The sequence below is a fragment of the Cetorhinus maximus genome, chromosome 14, assembly GCF_964194155.1.
Source record: "Cetorhinus maximus chromosome 14, sCetMax3.hap1.1, whole genome shotgun sequence".
Taxonomy (NCBI): Eukaryota; Metazoa; Chordata; class Chondrichthyes; order Lamniformes; family Cetorhinidae; genus Cetorhinus; species Cetorhinus maximus.
Genome location: NC_135892.1, coordinates 57,735,488 through 57,758,289, shown reverse-complemented (window position 1 = coordinate 57,758,289; position 22,802 = coordinate 57,735,488). Strand labels below are relative to the sequence as shown.

Below are 22,802 nucleotides of genomic sequence, written 5' to 3'. Positions count from 1 at the left end.
TTGACAGAAAATGCCTCAAAATAGTCACATAGGAAGCAAAGTTATAAATAGACTGCACGTAATCACAAGAATTTTAATTATTTGACACATGCATCAGAGTAAAGGAGCAAAAATGAAATCAACCAACTCAAACTTCAAAGGCTTCTGGCAAAGGATTCCACATTCTAACCATGCGCGCAGGAATATTTTTTAGCCTTGAATTCTTATGATTTTTCTTAAATTTGTGACCATGTTATCCACAGTGACAATTGGAAAGAATCAATCAGTATTTACTCCATCAGAGCCCTTCATAAATCTCGAAGATACCCTTTGAGTTATCTCTTAACTCAAATCAGTTCTAGTATAAATGGGCCCAACATCCAAAGTCATAGCCACAAAATCATAGCAAATTTGCTCTATACCTTTCCCACCGCTTCTATATCCTTCTTAAATAGAGTATCCAAAATAGTACACAATTCTTCAACCAATGCTTGTACTGGTTTAACATTGCCTCTTTACTTTTGTACTATATGCCCCTAGATAGAAACCAAGGATTATGTTGCATAAAAAGACAAAATACTGCAGATGCTGAAAATCTGAAATAAAAACAGAAAATGCTGGAAATGCTCAGCTGCTCTGGATACATGTGCGGAGAAAACCAGAATCAACATTTCAGAACGATGGCTTTTCCTCAGAATGGTTTCATTGAAAGATCAACCTGAAACTCTTTCTCTCTCCTCAGGTGTCTCATGAGTATATCAAGCATTTTCTGAGTTTGTTGCACAGCCACCTTTAATGACCTGTATACTTGCGCATATGGTCTGCTTCACTATTCCATTTAAGGTGTACACACACAATTCCAAAATGTATTTCACATTTTCCGACATTACTCAACAGGCCTTAACGTCCAATGGTGTGGCAACCGAGTTGGATTGCCACTCCACTCAAAAGTTCTTACCTTGAATCCAGGCGATCCTATCTTGCTCAAGCTTCCGACTTAGGCCGGGCAGCACAGCGTGTCCCCAGGGTCTAGTGTTGAGGGCTGTAGGGTTTACAGCACTAGCTGCCATAAACCAGTTAAGTTTAAAAGTCCAGCCATGTTTAAAGGTCTTTGACAAACCAGGAAGAATGTAAGTGGGTAGGATTTGTTTGAGGTGGGGTGGCTGGGTCAGATCAGATTGGACCTTGGGAGGTGGGGTTCAGGCGAGTCGGGCAGTGTGGGACTATAAAATAATAGTTACGCAGAAACTAGAATTGGTTTTAATTCTAACTTTTTCTGCCTAACAATTGATGTAACAGTCAGAACCATCCGAAGTTTGCGATTTAAACTGCATTTTCGGATGGTTCCCTATGCAAGACAATTGCCCATCGGAAGTTTGGGGTACCCCCTGGAGCTCAGAGTTTACGGCCCAATATCTACTAATCCTGATAGCCTTTTAGTGATTCGCTGTAGCCTTTCACAATTATCAGAAAATGTTAAGTTTTCTCAATTCCCAAGCAAACAGATGCCTGCAGGACATCACTCACCCTTCCGGTTTAGTCTCCTTTTTCTTTGCTTTCTATACTCTAATCATCACTTTCCCTTTAATTTCACGTGCAATTATCCTTGCCATAAATATGCAGTGCTTTATTAAACTCTTTTTGAAAATCTACAGATACAGTGCAGGGGCTGTACAAGGTTGGGCAAGCACAGTGTGTCTTTTAGAAAGTCATGCTAATAGCCCCAATTAACATTTCTCTAAATACTTGGGTAGCCCATCCTTTTCTCAAAATGCCAGGAGCTATAGCATTGGCCATTCCCACTCAAGTCCTTTAGAGTAATTGAGGATGGGATCAAACTGAAAGAAAAAACATACAATGTGGCAAAGATTAGTGGTAAGCCAGAGGATTGGAAAAGTTCTCTTGGTTTATAAAAAGACAACCAAAAAAATAATGAGGGAGAAAATAAACTTTGAGGGTAAACTAGCAAGTAATATAAAAACAGACAGTAAGAGCTTCTTTAAATATATAAAAAGCAAGAGAGGCCAAAGTCAACATAGGCCCCTTAGAGAACGAGGCTGGAGGAATAATAATGGGGAACCAGGAAATGACAGAGCAGTTGAATAAATACTTTGCATCAGTCATGGTAGAAGACACTAATAGTATACCAAAATTACTAAATAATCACGGGGCAAAAGGGTGGGTGGAAATAAATACAATAACTATCACTAGAGAAAAAGTACTAGGGAAACTAATGGGGCTAAAGGCCGATAAGTCATCTGAACCTGATGGATTGCATCCTAGGATATTAAAGGAAATAGCTGCAGAGATAGTGGATGCGCTGGTAGTAATCTTCCAAGAATCCTTAGATTCTGGAGAGGTCCCAGAGGATTGGAAAACTGCCAATGTAACACCCCTATTCAAAAAGGGGAGACACAAAAAACAGGTAACTACAGGCCAGTTAGCTTAACATCTGTCATTGGGAAAACATTAGTCAATTATAAAGAATGTAATAGCAGAGCATTTAGAAATGCATAATATAATCAAGTAGAGTCAGCATGGCTTCATGAAGGGGAAATCATGCCTAACAAATTTATTAGAATTCTTTGAGGTGGTAACAAGCAGGATAGATAAAGGGGAACCAGTCGATGTAATATATTTAGATTTCCAAACGGCGTTTGATAAGTAGCCTTATGTGTGGTACCTTAATAAAATAAGAGCCCATGGTGTTGGGGGTAGTTTATTAGCATAGATAAAGGACTGGCAAACTAATAGAAGAGAGAGCTGGGATAAGGGGGGCATTTTCAGGATGGCAACCTGTAACTAGTGGAGTGCCACAGGAGTCAGTGCTGGGGCCACAATTATTTACAATATATATTAATGACTTGGATGAGGGAAATGAATGTACTATCGCCAAGTTTGTGGATGACTCAAAAATAGGTGGGAACGCAAGTGGTGAGGGATGACTGTCTACAGAGGGATATAGACAGGTTTAGTAAGTGGGCAAAAATGTGGCAGATGGAATATAATGTGGGAAAATGTGAGGTTATGTACTTTGGCAAGAAGAATAGAGGGGCTGAATATTACTTAAATGGGGAAAGACTGAAGAAAGCTGTACAGAGGGATTTGGGGGTCCTCATTCATGAATCACAAAAAGCTAGCATACAAGTTCAGCAGGTAATAGGGAAGGCAAATGGAATGTTGGTCTTTATTTCAGAGGGAATGGAGTATAAAAATAGGTAAGTCTTGCTAAAACTATACAAGGCACTAGTTAGACCACACCTAGAATACTGTGAACAGTTCTGGTCCCCTTATCTAAGGAAAGATATACTGGTATTGGAGGCGGCCCAGGGAAGGTTCACTAGGGTTGATCCTGGGGATGGAGGGATTTTCTCATGAGGAGAGGTTGGGGCTGTACTCATTGGAGTTTAGAAGAATGAGAGGCGACCTTATTGAAACATAAGATTCTTAGGGGGATTGATAGGGTAGATGCCGAGAGGTTGTTTCCCCTTGTGGGAGAGCCTTGGACCAGAGGGCATAATCTCAGAGTAAGGGGGCGCCCATTTAAAACAGAGATGAAGAGGAATTTCTTCTCCCAGACGGTAGTCAATCTGTGGAATTCTTTACCGCAGAGGGCTGTAGAGGCTGGGTCATTAAATATATTCAAGGCTGAGATAGACAGATTTTTAATCAGTAGGGGAATCAAGGGCTATGGGGTAAAGGCAGCAGAGTGGAGTTGAGGTTTATCAGATCAGCCATGATCTCATTGAATGGTAGAGCAGACTCGGTGGGCCAAATGGCCTACTTCTGCTCCTACATCTTGTTGTCTTAGGAACTGTTTTGGAAAATTAGTCAGAACAGCTGCTCTGTCTAACCACTCTCAGGTCTCAGTTATTCATCTACTTTAAACGTTAATAACCTACTTTGTATAGCTTCCTTTGAATGATAACTTACACTAACATTTAGAATCCAAACACCCACCTCTTCAGTAAAACGTTGGAAGTTTAAATCCTTCATTCTTTAACAACCCAACCCTGACTTTAACCATTTTTTTGCAAGAATGTTTGTGTTTTTCCTAATTTTCTTTCAAACTCCCTCATCTTTCTAATCTCCCTTTTTAGTCATCCTACATATATTCTTTATATCAGTGCTAACTTTCAATTTTAGCACCAAATCCTCTATAAATTTCAAATATCATTTAGATTCCATATTCACCTTAGTTCTCAACTGATTCCCCATTTTCCTTCCTGGAATTTCCTTGTTTCATAACATTATCTCCCGTGCATTTCCCATGTATGGTTATATGTACCAATCTTTCCTCTCAGCAAAGGAGGGTGAGATCGTTTCATCTTGTGATAATTTAAATTTATACCCCCACCATCCCCAACCAAATCAAGCACATTTAGAAAAGTTCTGATTTTTCTTCATTTATATCCTTATAGTAGACCCAACTCATATTGTGGGCAATGCATCCAAAACGTCCTTTTGTCCGGCCCTATATTTGCTCTGTTACCCAGAATGATGTCACCTAGTGTCAACTTGTGTTCACCCCCAAAAAAACGATTTTGAATAATTAAAATCTCCTGCATTGCTCACCACTGCAAACTCAATACCTTCAGCAGTCTTTATACTCCCAGTAGCATGACATGTCACTGGCCATTCCTCAGCTTAAATCAAAAGAGTTACTTGGACAAGGTGCCTATTTAAACCCTTGGATCCAAATATTATATTGTTCCTTATGAATGTTACAACCCTCTGTCCCGATTCCTCCTGAAAGATTTGTAGCCAGGAAAATTGCAAATCCTAACCCAGCTACCCCAGTTTCGTTTCAGTTACTGCTGCTATAATTCTGTTTCTTATTTTAATACAGATCCATTTATTGGAAAAAAAATATTGGCTTGGTCATAGTGCCTCTCTACAAAACAAACATTTCAAATATAATTCTTAGGCTACTAAGTAGTTTAGGATGTCTCAAGGGCATGCATTTTACTATCTAAATGCGGTTTCTGTTTCATTCAATCCTCAAAAACCCTTTGATGCTGTTTCTTCCCATCATCCAGAAACTCCCATTTCCCACATTAGTTACAACTTTCCAGCCAGTTTAACTGCCACCAAAAATATTTATATATGAAGTCTAACCCCTCATTTTAAGAAAGGTTTTGAACTTCAGGCATTATCAATTGATAGAACAACTATAATGTTTTGGAAGCTGTTTTGTGTGGGTGGTACTGATTTTATTTCTGGACATTGCTCTAGTTTCCTTTGCACTTCCATAGCAATCACACTAGTTTTGACAATTTTTCAAACTACCTGATATATGGCAGTTGACAACTCTCCATCCCTCTGGGGCTGTATAAACGAGGTAAAAAAAAAGGTAACTTTAGACCAGTCTAGGTCTTTTGCAGTTTAGTCAAGCTGGCCAAGCTTCTAAAATACTATAATACAGGTAAGGTTAATTAAGGTCAACCAATTCAGAATTGTAAAAAGCAACACAGACACGCCAAATATATTGAAGAATAGGCTGTGGATGTGCCACATAGCGGAGTCTTGCTGATAAAATTGAGGCACACACAATTAATGGTAGTGTAGCAGCCTTATGAAATTGTGCAAAAAGGTGTAAGACAGAAAACAGTAACATTAATGCGCATTTTTTCAGACTGAAGGCCTCAACTGAATCTGCCTCCAACACATGCTTAGGCAGACCATTCCATCTCTTACCCACAAACTGCATATTGCTTCTTTCGTCAATCACCTTAAAATTGGTGTACTTTGGTTTTCAATCCTTCTGCCAACTGGAAGTTTCTCCTTATCTACTCTGTCTAGACCCTTCATGATTTTGAACATCTCTATCAAATCTGCTCTTAATCTTCACTACTCAAAGGAAAATATCCCCAGCTTCTTTACTCTATCCATATAGTTGAAGTTTCTCATCCCTGGAACCATTCTTGTGAATCTTTTCTGCACCCACTCTAATGTCTTCAAATTCTTCCTAAAATGTGGTGCCCAGAACTGGATGCAATGCTCCAGTTGAGGCCACACAAGGTTTTTATACAGGTTCATCACAACCTCCTTGCTTTTATTCCCTATTCCCCCTATTTATAAAGCCCAGGATCCTGTTATGTTTTATTGACCATTCTCAACCTGCCCTGTAACCTTCAATGATTTGTACACATATATCTTCCGGTCTCTCTGCCCCTGCACTCCTTTTAAAATTGCACTTTTGGTTTATATATGGAGAATGCAGAGGTACAGCATAAAGTCTAGATCATTAATATAGATCAAGAAAAGCAGTGGTCCTAATACTGACCCTTAGGGGCCCCACAATATATATTCCTCCAGCCTGAAAAACAACTTCGCCACTAATCTCACTTTCTCGTCACTCAGTCAACTTCATGTCCAGGCTGCCACTGTCCTGTGTATCCTATGGGCTTCAACTTTGCTGACAAGCCTGTTATGTTACCCTTCATCAAATGTGTTTTGAAGTCCATGTATCCCCAATCTAACCACATGACCCTCATCAACACTATTACCTCATCAAAAACTCAATCAAGTTAATTAAACGCAATATGCCCTTAATAAATCTCTGCTGGCTATCGTTAATTAATCTACTTATGCCCAAGTGACTGTTAATTTTGTCCCAAATTATTGTTTCTAAAAGTTTTCCCACCACTGTAAACTCACTGGCCTGCAGTTGCTGGGCTTATCTGGACACCCTTTTTTGAACAAAGATTTAACATTTGCAATTCTTCAGTTCTCTGGCATCACCCGTGCATCTAAGGAGGATTGGAAAATTATGGCCAATGCCTCCACATTTTTTATATTACTTCCCTCAATATCCTGGGTGAATCCCATCCAGCCTTGGCGTTTTATCAACTTTAAACACAGCCAGCCTATCAAATATGTCTATCATTTTTTAGCCCAGTGTCTCAATCACCTCTTTCACAATGACTTTGGTGGCACCTTCTTTGATAAATACAGATTCAAAGTACTTAATACTTCAGCCATACCCCTGCCTCCATGCAGGTCCTTAATCAGCCCCACTCCTCCTTTTACCATCTTTTTACTATTTATATGCCTAGAAACAACTTTTGGATTCCTTTTGATGTTAGCTGCCAGTCTCTTCTCATACACTCTCTGCTTCTCTTATTTCACTTCCGCTTTGAACTTTCTATATTCACTTATTTCACTTCCCCTTTGAACTTTCTATATTCAGTCCAGTTCTCACTTGTACTATCTGTATTTACTTCTTTAAATAGAGGAACAGGTAAGACTTAAGGTGTCTGGATACAAGCTTTAAGAAGCAAATGGATTATGTTTTCTTTTGTAAATAAGTACAAAGGTCTTTTAAAAGTAGTAGAGTGCAAAAGTGAAGAACTAAATCATAGGTATCCGGTTTTGAATGCCTTTCCTTTTGAAATTATTGCAAAGCCACGAAGAGAGTACAGCAGAGAAAAAAAGATTTGTATTTATATAACAATCAGGTGTCTCAAATTGCTTTACAGTCAATTAAGTACTTTTGAGGCGTAGTCACTATTGTAATGTAGGAAATGTGACAGCTAGTTTACGGACAGCAACTCCCTCAAACAACAATGTGATAATGACCAGATAACTGTTTTTGTGACGTTAATTAAGGGATAAATATTAACAAGGACACCCTCATGCTCTTCTTCAAAATTGTGCAACGGGACCTTTTGCATCTACACAAACAGGCAAATTAAGCCTCAATTCAACTTCTCACCGGAAAGACAATCTCCAAGCAATGCAGCATTTCGTCAGTACTGCAATCAGCCTAGATTTTTTGTGATCAAGCCCTGGACTGGGGCATGAACCCAGAACCTTGTGACTCACGGGACAAGAATGTTACCAACTGAGCCATGGCTGACACTCGACATTCACCACATGATATCAGGGATGACTTGCACTCAAGAATGTTAAATAGAGAATTAATAGAGATGTTAAAAATTGAGAGATTTTGGATAAGGTAAATCATAAAGTCTATTTTCATTAATTGGAGCATTGGTAACTGGAGGACATAAAGCATTAAATAGTTTTTATTTTTTTGGACAGAATGTGCTACCAAAAGTAGCAGTGGGAGCAGAATCCATATTACCTATGCAGGAGGGAAGTCAATAAATTATTTTTTTTACAAGTACAAAAAAGGAGGGGAACAGGGTTTACTGGATAGCTGTGTGTGGACACAGGCACAATTAGTTGAATGGTTGTCTTCTACGCTGCAGAGCTGTATGAAATGCTACAATTCCATCAGTATTCTGCACAGAGCTCCAAAAGGTCACAGGTCCTTGACCTATACAATATAGCTTAACAAACCTGGCTCCTGGATAAATTAAGTTTTAAAGCAGTCTCTGAAGAGTAGCAAAACTGAGTTTACAACAGAAAATTAGAGGTCAAGAGAAATATTTCTCTTGAACGTGTATAGAGGGAAGAAGCCTTCCACAGCAATCAGGATTTTTTAAAGGCTAAAATTAAACCTGGAACACTCGACTTTTAAACAGCAAGGATAGGCTACATGAGCGTCACGTGCAATGCTTTTGTGCTCTGTACCTCCACTTATTGAGCTTAAGATGTTGTTGGCATTTATGATTTTACCTACCAGTTGTACATCAAATTATATACTTGAATTGTCGCATCTGCTGTTCCACATCCTTCATATTTGAGTGTTTATTCCCCAATTCTTTATTTGTTCCTCCCAAAACATATTACCTCACACTTATCCATATTAAATTGCCTGCCAAATCACTGCTCAGACCACTAACTTGCCTTCCTGAAACCCTCTGGAGTTCTTTCTGTGTAACAAGTCCCCAGTGTTTTCCAAATGTCATGATTCTTTTCACAATGTGTTTTCATCTCTTTCTCTCTGGGGACCTGACCACTGGGATACAGCAATTCTTCTACTGTCTGACAACATGCATTGACCCAAACTGTTTCCTGTCCATCAGCCAACTTCCTTAGACTTTACAACTTTTTTTCTGAAAAACACATGTACTCTTGATTCACTAAATTCTCTATCCACCCAATTTGTCACTTTCACAAATCTCATGTGTCAGGCATGACTTGCCTTTAACAATTTCATGCTGACTATCCTCGATTGACTCATGCATTTTAAAATGCTAATTTAACTCTAATTACAAATGAAGAGTTTGTCTAATACAGACATTAGGTTAACTAATTTCCTGGCTTGTCCCTTTCTCCCTTCTTGAACAAAGATAGAAATACCCTAATGGCACAATTTGCTTATTTGAGGATTTAATAATTGTGGCCAGAGCCTCTGAATTTCTACAGCCTTGAGTGCACGGCAGTTTCAAAATCAAATTCCTTTTCTATAGTTCTCTCAAATAATTGTTCAATAACTTCAAGAACACCTATGTTGTCTCTTTCAACACTGTCTAATAAAATATGACAATATTCAGTAACGTTAGCCTGTCTGTAGTCTGACTTTCTCCTGATTCTTTTACTTTTATACACTTGTATAAGTATATAAAAAGCACTTGTATAAATGCTTGTTAATTCCTTTTATTTTAGCCACTAGCATTGTTTTATATTGCTTATAGCCCTTTTCATCTCACTTTTCAGAATCCTAGTTGTTATCTTCAGTATAGGCAGTTCTATCATATGTCTCCCTTTTAAGTTTCCTCTCTGTAGAGGAATACAGGTTGACAATGAAATACCAAAAAGACATTTGAGGCAGAACATGTCACATTTGAGCTTTATGTTGAGGAATTGAATTAACTATCTGATGTCTCAGTGATGGAGGCAGAGAGTCAGAAGTTCCTACATTCCCACCCCTGTTGAAGAGCCGAGGAGTTCAGTGTACCAGCCAACATTAATCCTCAACCAATATCTAAAACAGATGAGCTGGTCATTTATTCTGTTGTTGTTCGTGAAGCCTGCTGTCTGCAAATTGGCTGCGCATATTCACTATTGTAATGTAGGATATATCGCTCAGTAAGTCACAAACTACCTTATTAGAAATTATTTTTTTGAACAGAACAGTTGAGAGAAATACCCAGGTGCGCTTATAGAATTAAAGACATTGTGCCTCTCATTTCAAAACTATTAATTAGATCATGTTCGAACTCAAGGGATTAACAAAATTGTAGTTCCACACTATGTCCAATAGTCAACATGGCTATGCCTCTGTGGAAGCTGTTTAGTACCTGAAGATTTCTTCAGTTTATAAGCACCAGAAGGAAACATTACGAAAGTAATATCTATCAATTTCCATTTCACAGGAAACTCATTTCTACCAGTGAAACAAACATGAAATGTTATTTCTATTGCACAAACCTCCATCAAATATGCTAGGTTCAATTAAAAGAAAATGCACAACACAAACAAATGTTAAGGTTTAAAAAAGCAATGACAGAATGAACATGCATATTTGGGATATGAGGTTTAAATAAGCAACTATATTTGTTGATTTCTTTGCAATACAGTTTAAGCTGTTTTTGCACCACAGTTATCTTTCTGTCCCATTCCAAACAATCACTGATTACCAAGATTGATGATTGCAATTAACTTTTTTTTTTAAAAGGAATAACTGCTCAAAAACACCAATTAACAAAATCATTTTTAAATCAAAAGTGAGCATCCGATTAAAGATCTTAGGCCAATTATCACAGGCACCACAGCTTGTTACCTTTTGGATCTAGCTTCTGCCCTAAGAACGTGTAACCTGCAGAGCAGGGAGGAAAAAGTGGTAGTCAGTTCCAAACCACACCAAAAGCTAAACATAGAGAAAAATTACCAAAAGTAAAACTATCTATTTTCATTACAATTACATAGTTTAACAGCACAGAAACTTGGTATTCATCCCAAGATGTCTGCTCTACTTGATCCTCCTCTTACACTTCTTCACCTAGCCCCATCAACATACTCAATGCCTTGCTCCCTCATGTTTAATAGCTTCCCATTAAATGCATCTGTGCTGGTCACCTCAACTATCCTTGTGGTAGTGAGTTCCATATTCTAACCAAAAGAAGTTTCTCCTGAATTAAGTTTTGGATTTATTAGTGACATCTTTGTTTACAACTTTGGTATCCCCCGCAAGAGGAAGTATCTTCTCTACATCCAACCTATCAAAACCTTTCATACATTTCAAGGCCTGTCAAGGAACTATCGTATTTTTCCTAATATTACTGTGGGATACTTTAAAGCAGGCTTTATGTGTATGGTTGTGTGTGTGGGGCTAATTTAATTAAACTAGAGATGATTAGACCAAGGTTAAATTATCAAAAGGAGTTAGGTGTAAAACAAGCATTTGAAATGGAGATGAGTAAAACTAGGGTGAGGTCTCAGGAGAGATGGTGTGAATGAAGTTTGCGTTATTAGATATGTGGGAAAGGTGTTTGATTTTCAATGGGACATGGAAAATGTTTACAACTGGCAAGATAAATAAGGCAAAGTGATATGCTGATTTTTCCTAATCTGCTGCCCATAATGATAACATGAAAGATTTTTATATTCTGGGAAAAGTAACTTCTAAAGACAAGTTGAAACAACGGGATTCGCAGATCAAAAAGGGAGAAATATATTTAAAGGAGGATGGAAACTGTGTGAGGCGTGGCCGTGAGAGATCTTGAAAGGTACACAGTAGGAAACAGACTGGTGGAAAAGCCTCTAGTCACCCTGCAGAAGTTTGACGTTCCAGTAACCAAAGTTGTGTTAAAAGCCTTTGAAATTCCATTTCCCTGTGGGTGCTTGCGGTAACATTTTTGGATGACTTTATAAATTTGGAATCTATTTGGGCTGTTGCCTTAAAGGGTGCATAGTTGGGAGTCTGGTTAAGTAGAAATTTTGGGAACTGTTGTAACTGTGCAATTGTAATCTTGTGTGTTTTAAGTTTGTTCTTCTTTTGTTAACAAATGTTTTAATTTCATTTTTAAAATCTCTAAAGGTGAGAGTGGACTTATTACTTCTGACTTCAGTGCCTTCTAGTAATAAATACAAACTGCAAAATCATTGTGATAGCATAGCCAAGTTTCCCTTGTGGATTTGGTCACCCTGGCAAATGCCACCTGCCATATCATAACGGACCTCTATCAGGAAGGGGCAAAAAGAGCACCCAGGAGCAATCGGCAGCAACTGGAAGAGCAGGGAAAAAGCAGACCCAGAGGTAGTCAGCAGCACTTAGAAGAGCTATCCAATCCAGTCCAGTGCGTGACTCCAAAGCAGAGCAACCATGTTCTGAGAGAATTTGAAGTGTGAGATCATAGAAAAACAGATAACTGGTTGGTTGGTTGAATATTTTCTTGCAAACCCATGACCTTTACCACCTAAAAGGATACAGGCAGCTGATGCATGGGAACACCGCCACCTTCAAGTTCCTCTCCAAGTCACATCCTGATTTGGAACTATATTGCTGCTCCTTCACTGTCGCTGGGTCAAAATCCTGGAACTCCCTCCCTAACAGCACTGAGAGTGCTCCCACAACACATGGATGACTCCGGTTCATGAAGGCAGCACAGAACCTTCTCAAAAGGCAATTAGGGATCGGCAATAAATGCTGGCCGAGCACGACACTCATCCCATGAGGGAATGCAAGAAAAAAAATTTGCTTGATTAACTTCAAAACTCCTCAAATTTATTAGCAACTGTAAGGTTTTATTAGCTGTAGTAACGTTCACTAACAGTATTTGTTTGTTCATGGGATTGGGCGTTGCTAGCTGGGCCATCCCTAATTGCCCTTGCTAGGCCAATTCGGAGGGCATTTAAGAGTCAACCACAGTGCTGTTGATCTGGAGTCACATGTAGGCCAGGTAAGGACAGCAGATTTCCTTCCTTGAAGGACATTAGTGAACCAGATGGGTTTTTACGACAATGGTTTCGTGGTCACCATTAGATTTTTAATTTTGGATTTCATTCATTAAATTCAAATTTCACCATCTGTTGCCGATGGATTTGAACCAGAGTCCCCAGAGCATTACCCTGGGTCTCTGGATTACAAGTCCAGCGACAAAACCACTATGCCACCACCTCCCCCTAGTAGTAAAGGTTATTGAGAGTATTAATTTACCCATTATAAATTAAGAAAAATTAATTAAAACAAAGATGGCAAGGCAGGTGATGTGCTGCGACAGCAGAATGTGGGAGCTCCTGGATACTGGTGTGATCCAAGGCAAACATGTCTGCAGCTTGAGGAGCTTCCGCTCAGAGTCACTAAGCTGGAGGCCAAGCCGCAGACACTGCAATGCATCAGGGAGGGAGAATTTTACCTGGATACTTTGTACCAGGAGGCAGTCACACCCCTTAGGATAGGGTCTTTTGATTTGGTCAGTGGTCAGGGGCAGGAGGGTGTGACTGTAAGTGAGACAGGTATGAGGACCCAGGAGGTAGAAGTGGAGGAGCCTCAACCTTTGCAATTGTCCAACAAGTTCAAGGTTCTTTCAGTCTTCAGAAAACGGTTGCTGCAGGGTGGGTGAGCAAACTGATCATGGAACTATGGTACAAGAAGCCATTCTTGAAGTTGTGTACAGCATAGTCAGAGAGGTGGACAGCTCTCTGCGGCCAAAAGCGGGAGTCCAGACAGCTGTGCTGCCTGCCCAGATTCAGGGTTCAGAGCATCTGCTATGGGCTGGAGAGGAACTTGCAAGTGGAAGGGGGACGATAGAGTGGTCATGATCCATGTAGATACCAACAACATAGCAGAACCTCTTTCCTAGTTCTACCTGAGGGAGTATGAGTAGCTAGGGGCTAAATTAAAAAGCAGAACCTCAAAGATAATAATCTCTGGATTATTATTTAAGCCACAAGCAAAGTGGTGTAGGGTAAATCAGTTTAGAGTTTTAAATGTGGCTCAAAGATTGTCGTAGGAGAAATAGGTTTTGATTCATGGTGCATTGGCACCAGTACTAAGGAAAGTGGGAGCAGTGCTATTGGGACGTTCTTCAGCTAAACTGTGGTGGGACGAGTGTTCTGGCGAGTTGTATAACTATGGCAGTAGAGGGCTTTAAACTAAACAGTGAGGGCAGGGTGGGGAGGGCGAGGGATCAAATTTGGGAAGATGTGATAAATTAAATAGAGAAGACAAGGCAAGAGAGCAAGATAGGAGTGAGGGAAATGGTGATCAGAACATGGCAGGAAGGGACAGAGTGTACAAACTTAAGTGTGTGCCAGCAGATAAGGCCAGAGATTACAAAAATAATAAAAAGACAGAACTAAACGCTCTGTATTTGGTTGAGCATGGCATTCATAAAACAGATGAATTGACAGCACAAAGAAATAATATGTATGATCTGATAGCCATTACAGACATGGCTGCAGGATGACAAAGACTGGGAGCTGAACATTCAAGAGTACATGACATTAAGAAAGGACAGGAAGCTACGAAAAGGTGGAGGGGTAGCTCTGCTAATTAAGCATGATTTTGGTACGATAGAGAGCGAGACGACCGTAGTTCTGGAGATCAAAATGTGGAATCAGTTTAGGTAGAGATACGAAACAGTAAAGGTAAAAAGTCACTTGAGAGTGCGGTTTATAGGCCTCCTAACAGAGACCACACTGTAGGATGGGGTATACCGGAAGACATAATGGGAGCTTGTAAGAAAAGTACAGCGATAATCATGGGTTATTTTAATCTGCATATAGATTGGATGATTCAGGTTGGCAAAGATAGCCTGGGATGATGAGTTCATAGAATACCTTCAGGACAGTTTCTTAGAGTAGCACATTTTGGTACCAGAGAGCAGGCTATACTAGATCTGGTAATATGCAATGAGACAAGATTAATTAATGACCTCATAGGTGAAGGCGCCCTAGGTAGCAGTGATCATAATATGATTGAATTTCATACTCAGTTTGAGGGAGTGGGGAGCGGATCCAAGACTAGTGCTTTAAATTTAAATAAGGGTACTTATGAGGGCATGAAGACAAAGCTGGCTAAAGTGAACTGGGAAATTATGTTAAGAGATAGGTCAGCATAGATGCTGTGGCAGACATTTAAGGAGTTATTTCACAATACTCAGAAAAGATACATTCCAGTGAGACAAAGACAGGGGAGGACACACCATCTATATCTAACTGAGGAAGTTAAAGATAATATCAAATTGAAAGAAAAAGCATATAATTCAGCAAAGATGAGTGGCAGTTGAAATTAGGTTAAGCAAATTTCTGATCTGCGTGAGGCAAAGCAAAAAAGGTGAACTGCATTTAACACTCCAGCACAGTAACCAATCAGGGTGAGAATAAACATTACACAGAACAGGTTGTAGAAAAGCTGACTTGCAGAACAGGCAGCCAAGCACTAGCAGATGAGAACAGATGGTTGACTAGCAGCAAGCATCTCAGGTAGAATGGGACAAGCAGAGTGGAACCACCAGCTCATGCCCTTCTAACAGCCTTAAAAATGGTGGTTAGAGGAGAGAAGCAGAGTAACAGAACAAAAGCACGAGGAGTGCATGAAACAAGAGGGCAGGACAGCAATGTCACCTCAGGTGCTGGCCTGAAACCCCAGGGGCCCCAAGTAGAAGACACAACAGGGTCTTAAAAAGCAGGCAGATGCCTGCGATAATAAAATCTATAACAGGGGTAGCCAAACCTTGGCTCACGATCCACATGCAGTTCTCTTACACAGAGTGTGCCTCATTCCTTATGCTGTGAAACTTTTACATCATACATTGGTGGGGAAGTAAACAAACTGGGTATACTTTCAGCCACAAACAGCTTCACATAGGAAGAGCAGGCAGCAGCACTGGGAAGGTGAGTTACAAACAAGATGAAGGATTCATATAAGCTCAACTTGAATTTGCTCTGCTGCTCAGCAAGTCCATGATTGATTCAGTCTCCACCCTCCCACTGTGAAACTTTTTGCTGTTTCCCACCAGTGTGACGCAGCACTACGTGACCCGATCAGCGCCATTTTAGAGCAGCCTCTCTGGCTCCCTAACCCACCCTCTCGCTGCTGACCCTCCAACTTGCAGCCTGTCTCTATCTTGTATCCAGGATGGAGGCTCAAGGCCTCTACCAGTGATTAGCCCTGATAAATAAGTATCACCTTACTTAAAGGATATAATAATTTAATAGGGTGGAATTTAATTTAAGCTGACTCTCATATTTATTGGATGCAGATAAAATAATTTAGAGGCTGTGGTATATGTACTTTTTGATTATTGAAGTTCATAGAAAGCTTAAAGATAAATACATACATTAAACATTGAATACATATACTTTAATACTATTTGTGCTTTTACATTTTATTAAATATGTTTCCTCATGTGTGTGCAATAGTAATAAATGTATCTGAAAGGCTGTCCATGTTTTGCAGTTCTCAAACGTCTTAAGATCATATATGGCTCTAAGGTTCACTAAGTTTGGCATCCCTGACCAGCCACAACTCCTTACTGATTAACCTAAGGAATTTTACATATAGTTGCAACATAAGATTTATCAATATAGACTATTTTGAGTTATGGCTTAAAAGGAGCGGGGGGGGCGGGGGCAACTAAACATAGCATCTCAGGAAGCCCAGGAGCAACATGAGATATGCTAGACAAAAATAAAGATACCTGGAAAAACTCAGCAGGTCTGGCAGCATCTGCGGAGAGGAACACAGTTAACGTTTCGAGTCCGTATGACTCTTCAACAGAACTTGAGATATGCTAGCTAGTCATGCCACCCAACCTCCAACTTTCTCCAAAACTCTCTTGCTTTGCTACCTCCCAGACTGCAAAATTATCTTTGTATCTATCTTCCCAACCTAGCTCCCCCTCTTCTGGCTAAAGTGTTCATAGATGAAGGGCTCAGGGACTTGAGAGAAGTGGTTGAATGTCAAGTATGATTTATGTTTATACAAGTTTTTAATCAAAGCTAAAATCCTTGACAGATTTTCTCCTGGTTCTTATAAAGAATATTAATTTTATTCGGAACCAGTTGTGGAAGATCATATCGCAATGTGGCAGAGGGCGTCATCCAGCACTTTGGTTTTTAGTCAGTTGGAGTCGCTGCTCCCATGCCGTTTCCGGATAATCGAGAGATCACGCAGTGGGTCGAAACAAAATTAGTGACCGAATATTTCGGCAGTTAACAGCTGCTGTATGAAGAAACTACTTCTTTGCCACGCTTTAATCACTGGGAAAAACATTCTACAAGCAGGAAAACTTAAAGTGAATCGCCCTTTATGTTAACAGGATTGGCCGCAGAGGGAGATGACATCAACCCTCAGGGCTGAGGCTTCAGAGCGGCGCTGCGCATCACGCGCCACAAACCCCGCCCTCACGCAGTGATTAGCGGAGATGCCGCCGGCTCTGGCTTCCGGATAATCAGAGTAAATGTCAATCAGCTGAGAGATCCTAGACACAATCAATGAAGAGGAACAAACCCACAGCCGCCGGGCAACCATGGCTCATTTCCTCTTTACATGTTGTCCGTCCTACAACATTCACCGAGAGGAGCGGTTACATCACCCTAAATGAGGCACGCTTTCACAATTTTAAACTACATTCACTACAGCCCCAACACTAAACAATCGGAAGGAGGCCATTCGACCCGTCGTCTCTAGCCTTTGTAAATGCTAGCCCATTAGTTTCCCTACAGTCCGGTAAATTTCCTTAAGTTGGTGAATCTGCTTCCAGCGCCCTTTCAAGTGTATTGCAAATCGTAACTCATTGCGTTGCGAAATCTCCATTCTCCTTGTGCCAATTATTTAAATCTATGCAATTTAAATACAAAAACAAATCAAAGTACACAATAAACCGATCTGCTTGCTCAATGCTGGCGGAAAGGAAGGTGCATAATTAACTTAATTTTCAAAGGCGAATTCCAGTTAAAAACGCACAAACGTCTGCTCCCTTCTGCAGTGTCCAACTAAAAGCGGGGCGACTTTTTGGGGCCTCGACCTCTCTCCAGTCAGCTACCAGTGTACCGTAATTGAGGAGCCAGGGTGGGGGACGATGGCAATCTTAACACTTACCGACTGACTCTGGGCGGGTCTTGGCGGACTCGGTGGCTGCAGCAGGCGCCGTCTCTGAACTAGAATCTGGTTCGGGTCGGCTTCTGGCGGGCAGAGGTGGAGGAGTCAGGTCATCGTCGCCAATGTCGGTGCTTTCTGCCAGCTCGAAGGTGCTGGGAGCCGGAGGGACAAATATGGGTGCGTCGCCAGCCCCAGGCTTGAGGGGATCCAAATCGTCTGTCGCCTTCTCCGCATCTTCGTGGACAAAGCCTTCAGCAATGTCGTCTAAACGAACCGAGGACGAGACAGAAGGAGATTGCCATTCCTCTGTCATGATTCTGACTTAATTTTTAAAATATTCGAGCTTTATTCTTAAAGTAAATTTTACTGTTCGCCGTCAGCTACTTTCTGGACTTCAAATGCACAAGTGTCGCTGATGCCTGTTTGAAAGGTTGAGAAGTGCGCCACCAGACAGAGGCGGGTATTATTGAGGGAGGAAGCAGGAAACAAGCCCGCCCTCCCTGTGCAGTGATTATAATAATAGAAAATGGCGCCGCAATGAGTCATAGAAACCTGACGACGCTGCCTCCGAAGACAACCTAACCTTGAGGAGGTGAATGAAGTGAATGATGTCGCATCCAACCAATAAGAGAAACGGGCGGCCGTCAAACATGACGCCAATGGGTGATTCTAGACCAATGACAACCAAGCATTTTGAAATTATAATCTGATTGGTCAAACCAGTAACTGTTGTCTTGCGCCATAATTGAAGCGGATTATTTTTTTTCCGCAGTTGCTTTAAGGTGCAAAGAGGTTAAAAAATTCTCATAATCGGTGCAAATGACTCAGAAAAATGTAGAATCCAGCGAGGATTTAGAATAAAAGCATCACTTCCGTTTTAAGGAAGAAATATGCATTTATTTCTCCATGAAATCTGTTGTTAAATTTAACACTCTCTAAAAACGGATTAAGTCTTTATTTTGTAGGAAAGTGAAGACGGTAACTTTATATCTCACTGAGAACGAGGCCTCGTTTTAAGAACTAAAAGGATGTTCTGTAAAGACGCAATGGGTCCCGTAGCAACCTGTAAGATTAAAAAGCAGGTTAACGTTTTGCCTGTAGACCCTTCCTCAGAATGGAAGAAAAATACAATTAACAGGTTTAAAGAGAAAAGGGGGGAAACCGTTGAGAGCCATGGATCATAATGCTGACCCCAGCCACAGAAGCGTTTGCGACATTGGATATTAAATTCAGTTAATAATCAATAAAAACTGCATCTTTCCAAACAGGCTTCGGATTCAACAGCCATTTTAAAACACTACACTTACGTTGTGAACCATGCAAGCATTTCCAGGTCAGACGGATCAGCAAGGAACCTTCCAGTGTTTAACTGGAAACGGTTACATTAATGGCGATGCATCACCCTTTTAAAAGAAATGAAACTTACATAAGAGCAACAATTATCACCCAACTGTTTCCAATTTTATTGTTTTGGTACTGAGCTTTGTTATTCATAATTTTGAAAGTAACCTCTTTTATCAGATGTTTCACTGATGGTTCAGGCTGTTCAATGTTGCTCTGGTCTATTTACTGTGAATTGGCCATATAGCTCCATTTGTGTGTATGTAATTGGCATTTCTGCAAATTATGGTTCTGTTTTGGCAGGTTCTCCAGTTCCAGCTGAATATCTCTCCATCTTGAGTTCTTGCATTTCAGGTTCTGCTATCCAGTTGCTGTTGCACTTTGTCATGCCATTAATTCTCCTTTTCCTGTTAGCTGAATTTTTCTTACCTCATCATAGAAACATTAAATAGTTACAGCACGGAAGGAGGCTATTTGGCCTGTCACGTCCATTCTGGCTCTCTACAAGAGCAATTCACCTAGTGTCACTCCCCTGCCTTTGCCTGAGGCCCTGCAAATTTTTCCTTTTCACATAATGATCCAATTCCCTTTTGAATACCATGAATGAATCTGCCTCTGTCTCTGAATACCCTTAAGCTGTGGGGCGACCACATCTATAAATGTGCTATCCACTAAGCTCTCAACCTCGCAGATGCGTAACAATGATGCCAGCTGCTGCTCAAGCTACAAACTCAAACTGCTGGGCTGATGTCACTTCCTACACATATAGTTATCCAGGGCAGGGGAAGTGTCTTGGAGTTCCCACATGGAACAGGATGTGCCCTCCATGCGTCTGAGTTGCCCTGCCATCCCTCTATTTATTAGTTAATAAAACATATTACTTTTTTTAAAAAGACTCACCGGTTACTCACCAGTCAGCTGCTTCTCTTCAGCTGATGTCAATTAAACATAGGGAGCTTACCAGAAATCATTTTACAAAACCTTACGTTTTGAATAACTGAAAATTTAGTACTGTTTAGCGTTACTGTCTCTTGTTATTTAATTATAACTTTATCCTCTGGATCTGATTGACGAAGCACTGTTTATAATTACGTGGTAAAATACAAAATTGGCTTCCATCTTTAGCACCTGCACTAATTGATCAATCAAATTAGCTTTACTTTATAGTTGATTAATTTAGATTAAATTTAAAACTTACCAGCAAACTCACCCCAGGTGAATCCTTGTCCTGTGACTCACTTCACTTCCGGGATAGCCCAATCCCACACAGCATTGGCTGTTCAACTCCCGCTCTTTTTTAAAAATCAACTAATCAATTACCTACTTCTTCTTTTAACCTTCTCTTTAAATACTTTCTTTAACTTCTCTTAGCCATGGTTGGAACTCTTTTCCCTTTGGGGCTTTTACTCCTTAAGGGAATATTTATTGCAAATTATGAATTAATTTTTTTAATGTTTGTCATTGTTTATTGCAGAATCAGATCTAATGTTGGATCGGGGATCATATAAAACAGCACTTCCCTTCAGCTGTTCACAACAGACAAAGTACTGACCGTACTCAACCAACCTGTGCTTGCAAAACTCAGAACGCAGTGTCCATTAGATGTGATTCCGCGATTGGACAACACTTGCTAAACAATCCCAATATGAATTACACTGACCAACAATCTAAGATTATCCGTTGGGCTCGCAGTGTGATTCACTTACGCGTGCTAGGAGCTACATATATTCACACATAGGGCCCTGTCCTTTGCAAACCAAAAGAACATGTCCACGCATTGCACCCTTTCCAACTAAACAAGAGCTTGTTGGACAGCCACTCCCTGGCTCATTCCCCATGGCAATGGCTTGACCAATCAGAGTTGACCTGTCTGGTTTAATTTTAACCAAAGCTTGGCAGTCAACTGTTCCCTTGTATGTTCTCCATGGCAATGCCTCTGCCAATCAGAGTCTACTTGCAAACCAATCAGCACCCTCTTCTCAGACAGTATAAATCATTTTTCCCATTAAGATTTGATATTCTTGCAAATCTGTCATGAAGAGTGCAAGAAGAAAAGCTTCTACGGCATGTCTTTTTTCAGAAATACAAATTATTGTTGCATACTGAGACCTCCAGTATAGGGATTAGAACATGGTAAAGGTCCCTGATATTTGGCAGAAGTGCATAGGTGGTTTGAGCTCTATAAAGCTCCCTGGCTAAGACTGGAAAACAATCAAGAGGGAGGGAATCATCTGTAGTGTTGAAGGAAAGAGGACCTCAGTAGCAATCACAGTGTGAGGAAACCCTGAGAATAACTCTGAATGGTAGCTAAAGTGAGCAGGGAGAGAAAAAGATCCACAGTAAGAAGGAACAAGGAAATCGACCTAAACAATCCTGCCAGATTCACCCACATTCCAGGTAGATACTGACAATTTAACCTAGTTGCCACATTAATGGACATCAGGTATTGTCTTTATATGTGAGCCTTCTGTTGGATTTGTTGAGGCCTGGGACTAAGGGACTGGATTTTACTGAACTATATTAATTTGTAATGTGTAAGCATGATGTCCTGTTAAGTAAATTGTACTGTAGTAAACAGCTGTAACTTGGAGTTAATTAATTGTGTCGTGTATCTCAACTCTATTACATAAAATTATTGTTTTTAAAAATTATCACCATGCAGTTTTTGACCAGAAGTTATTTAAGAATATTAGTAGTTGTTGCAGCAGTTTAAGATCACCCATGATCTGACTGATTAAGTGCATCTCACTCCTTCCTCCTGGTTAAAGACCATGGTGAGACATGAAAATAGGCAAAGCTCTAGACTTTACTCTGGATGGAAATAAATAGTTCCAATCAAAAAGTAGCCATTGTGAATATGTGTCAGGTCAGCTGACTGACATAACTATATGAGAAAAAAGGAAACTATCAATAACACAGCAGAATATAAACCAAAACACTGAAAACCCTTAAAAGAATTATTTTTATATAAGCCTGCAGCCTCTCTTCATTTGGAGTTGAATGTTAAGAGGTTAAAAAGATATATTCCCTGAAAATATGTGAATGTATTACAGATTGGAGTAATAGCTCTGTGAATTGCAAAGGCTCATCAATGGAGATGGATATCTCCTTTCTATAGTTGATAAATTCCTGTCTAATCTCACATGCTGCTGTTGAAGGGTTGTGCTATGCAGCTCCTCTTCAGTCTCCTGGGCACTATCATCAGGGATTGAAGGCCTCCACCTTCTTCCACTTCATTTGTACTCTCAGGCTTCCTCTGATTTAGGGGGATCGTACAGCTTGCAGTTTACTAGGCCTCATTGAATCTGTAGTCACCCTCAATCCTGAGAGGAAAAGTCTCATCAGCAATGGTTGATGTGGATAACGTTGATCTCCAAGCAATTATCTTAGCTCATTGTCTAGTTAAACAATGTAAATATCATCATCAAAGAAGAAAAGAATCTTGGCATTCCCAGAAAGCAAGTATTTGTATGCAGAATGGTGTGACTGGTATTACACACAAGCTGCACATTCACGAAATAAAACTCCTTGCTGTTGATGAAAGTTAGGGCACATTCGGATGAAGCCTTTATTGGGTAGC

General features: G+C 40.2%; 1 protein-coding gene and 1 long non-coding RNA gene across 3 annotated transcripts in view; one reads left to right on the top strand and one right to left on the bottom strand.

Moving 5' to 3' along the window:
• The window catches only part of LOC144689678 (uncharacterized), a 94,871-nt gene extending 76,525 nt beyond the window's left edge, over positions 1 to 18,346 (bottom strand). Inside the window, exons 1-2 of one of the 2 annotated variants that reach the window (XM_078556970.1) lie at positions 17,882 to 18,346; positions 10,616 to 10,651 (exon numbers count right to left, since the gene is read on the bottom strand). In XM_078556970.1, the coding sequence (XP_078413096.1) occupies positions 10,616 to 10,651; positions 17,882 to 18,194 (349 nt within the window). In that variant the 5' untranslated portion in view covers positions 18,195 to 18,346. The remainder of the gene's footprint in view (positions 1 to 10,615; positions 10,652 to 17,881) is intronic. The other variant, XM_078556971.1, reaches the window with a different exon arrangement.
• Positions 18,347 to 18,415: 69 nt separating this feature from the next.
• LOC144689679 (uncharacterized) lies at positions 18,416 to 22,364 on the top strand. Its single transcript, XR_013578686.1, has 2 exons — positions 18,416 to 18,544; positions 20,697 to 22,364. It is a non-coding gene; the product is annotated as an uncharacterized LOC144689679 (long non-coding RNA).
• The last annotated feature ends 438 nt before the right edge of the window (positions 22,365 to 22,802 follow it).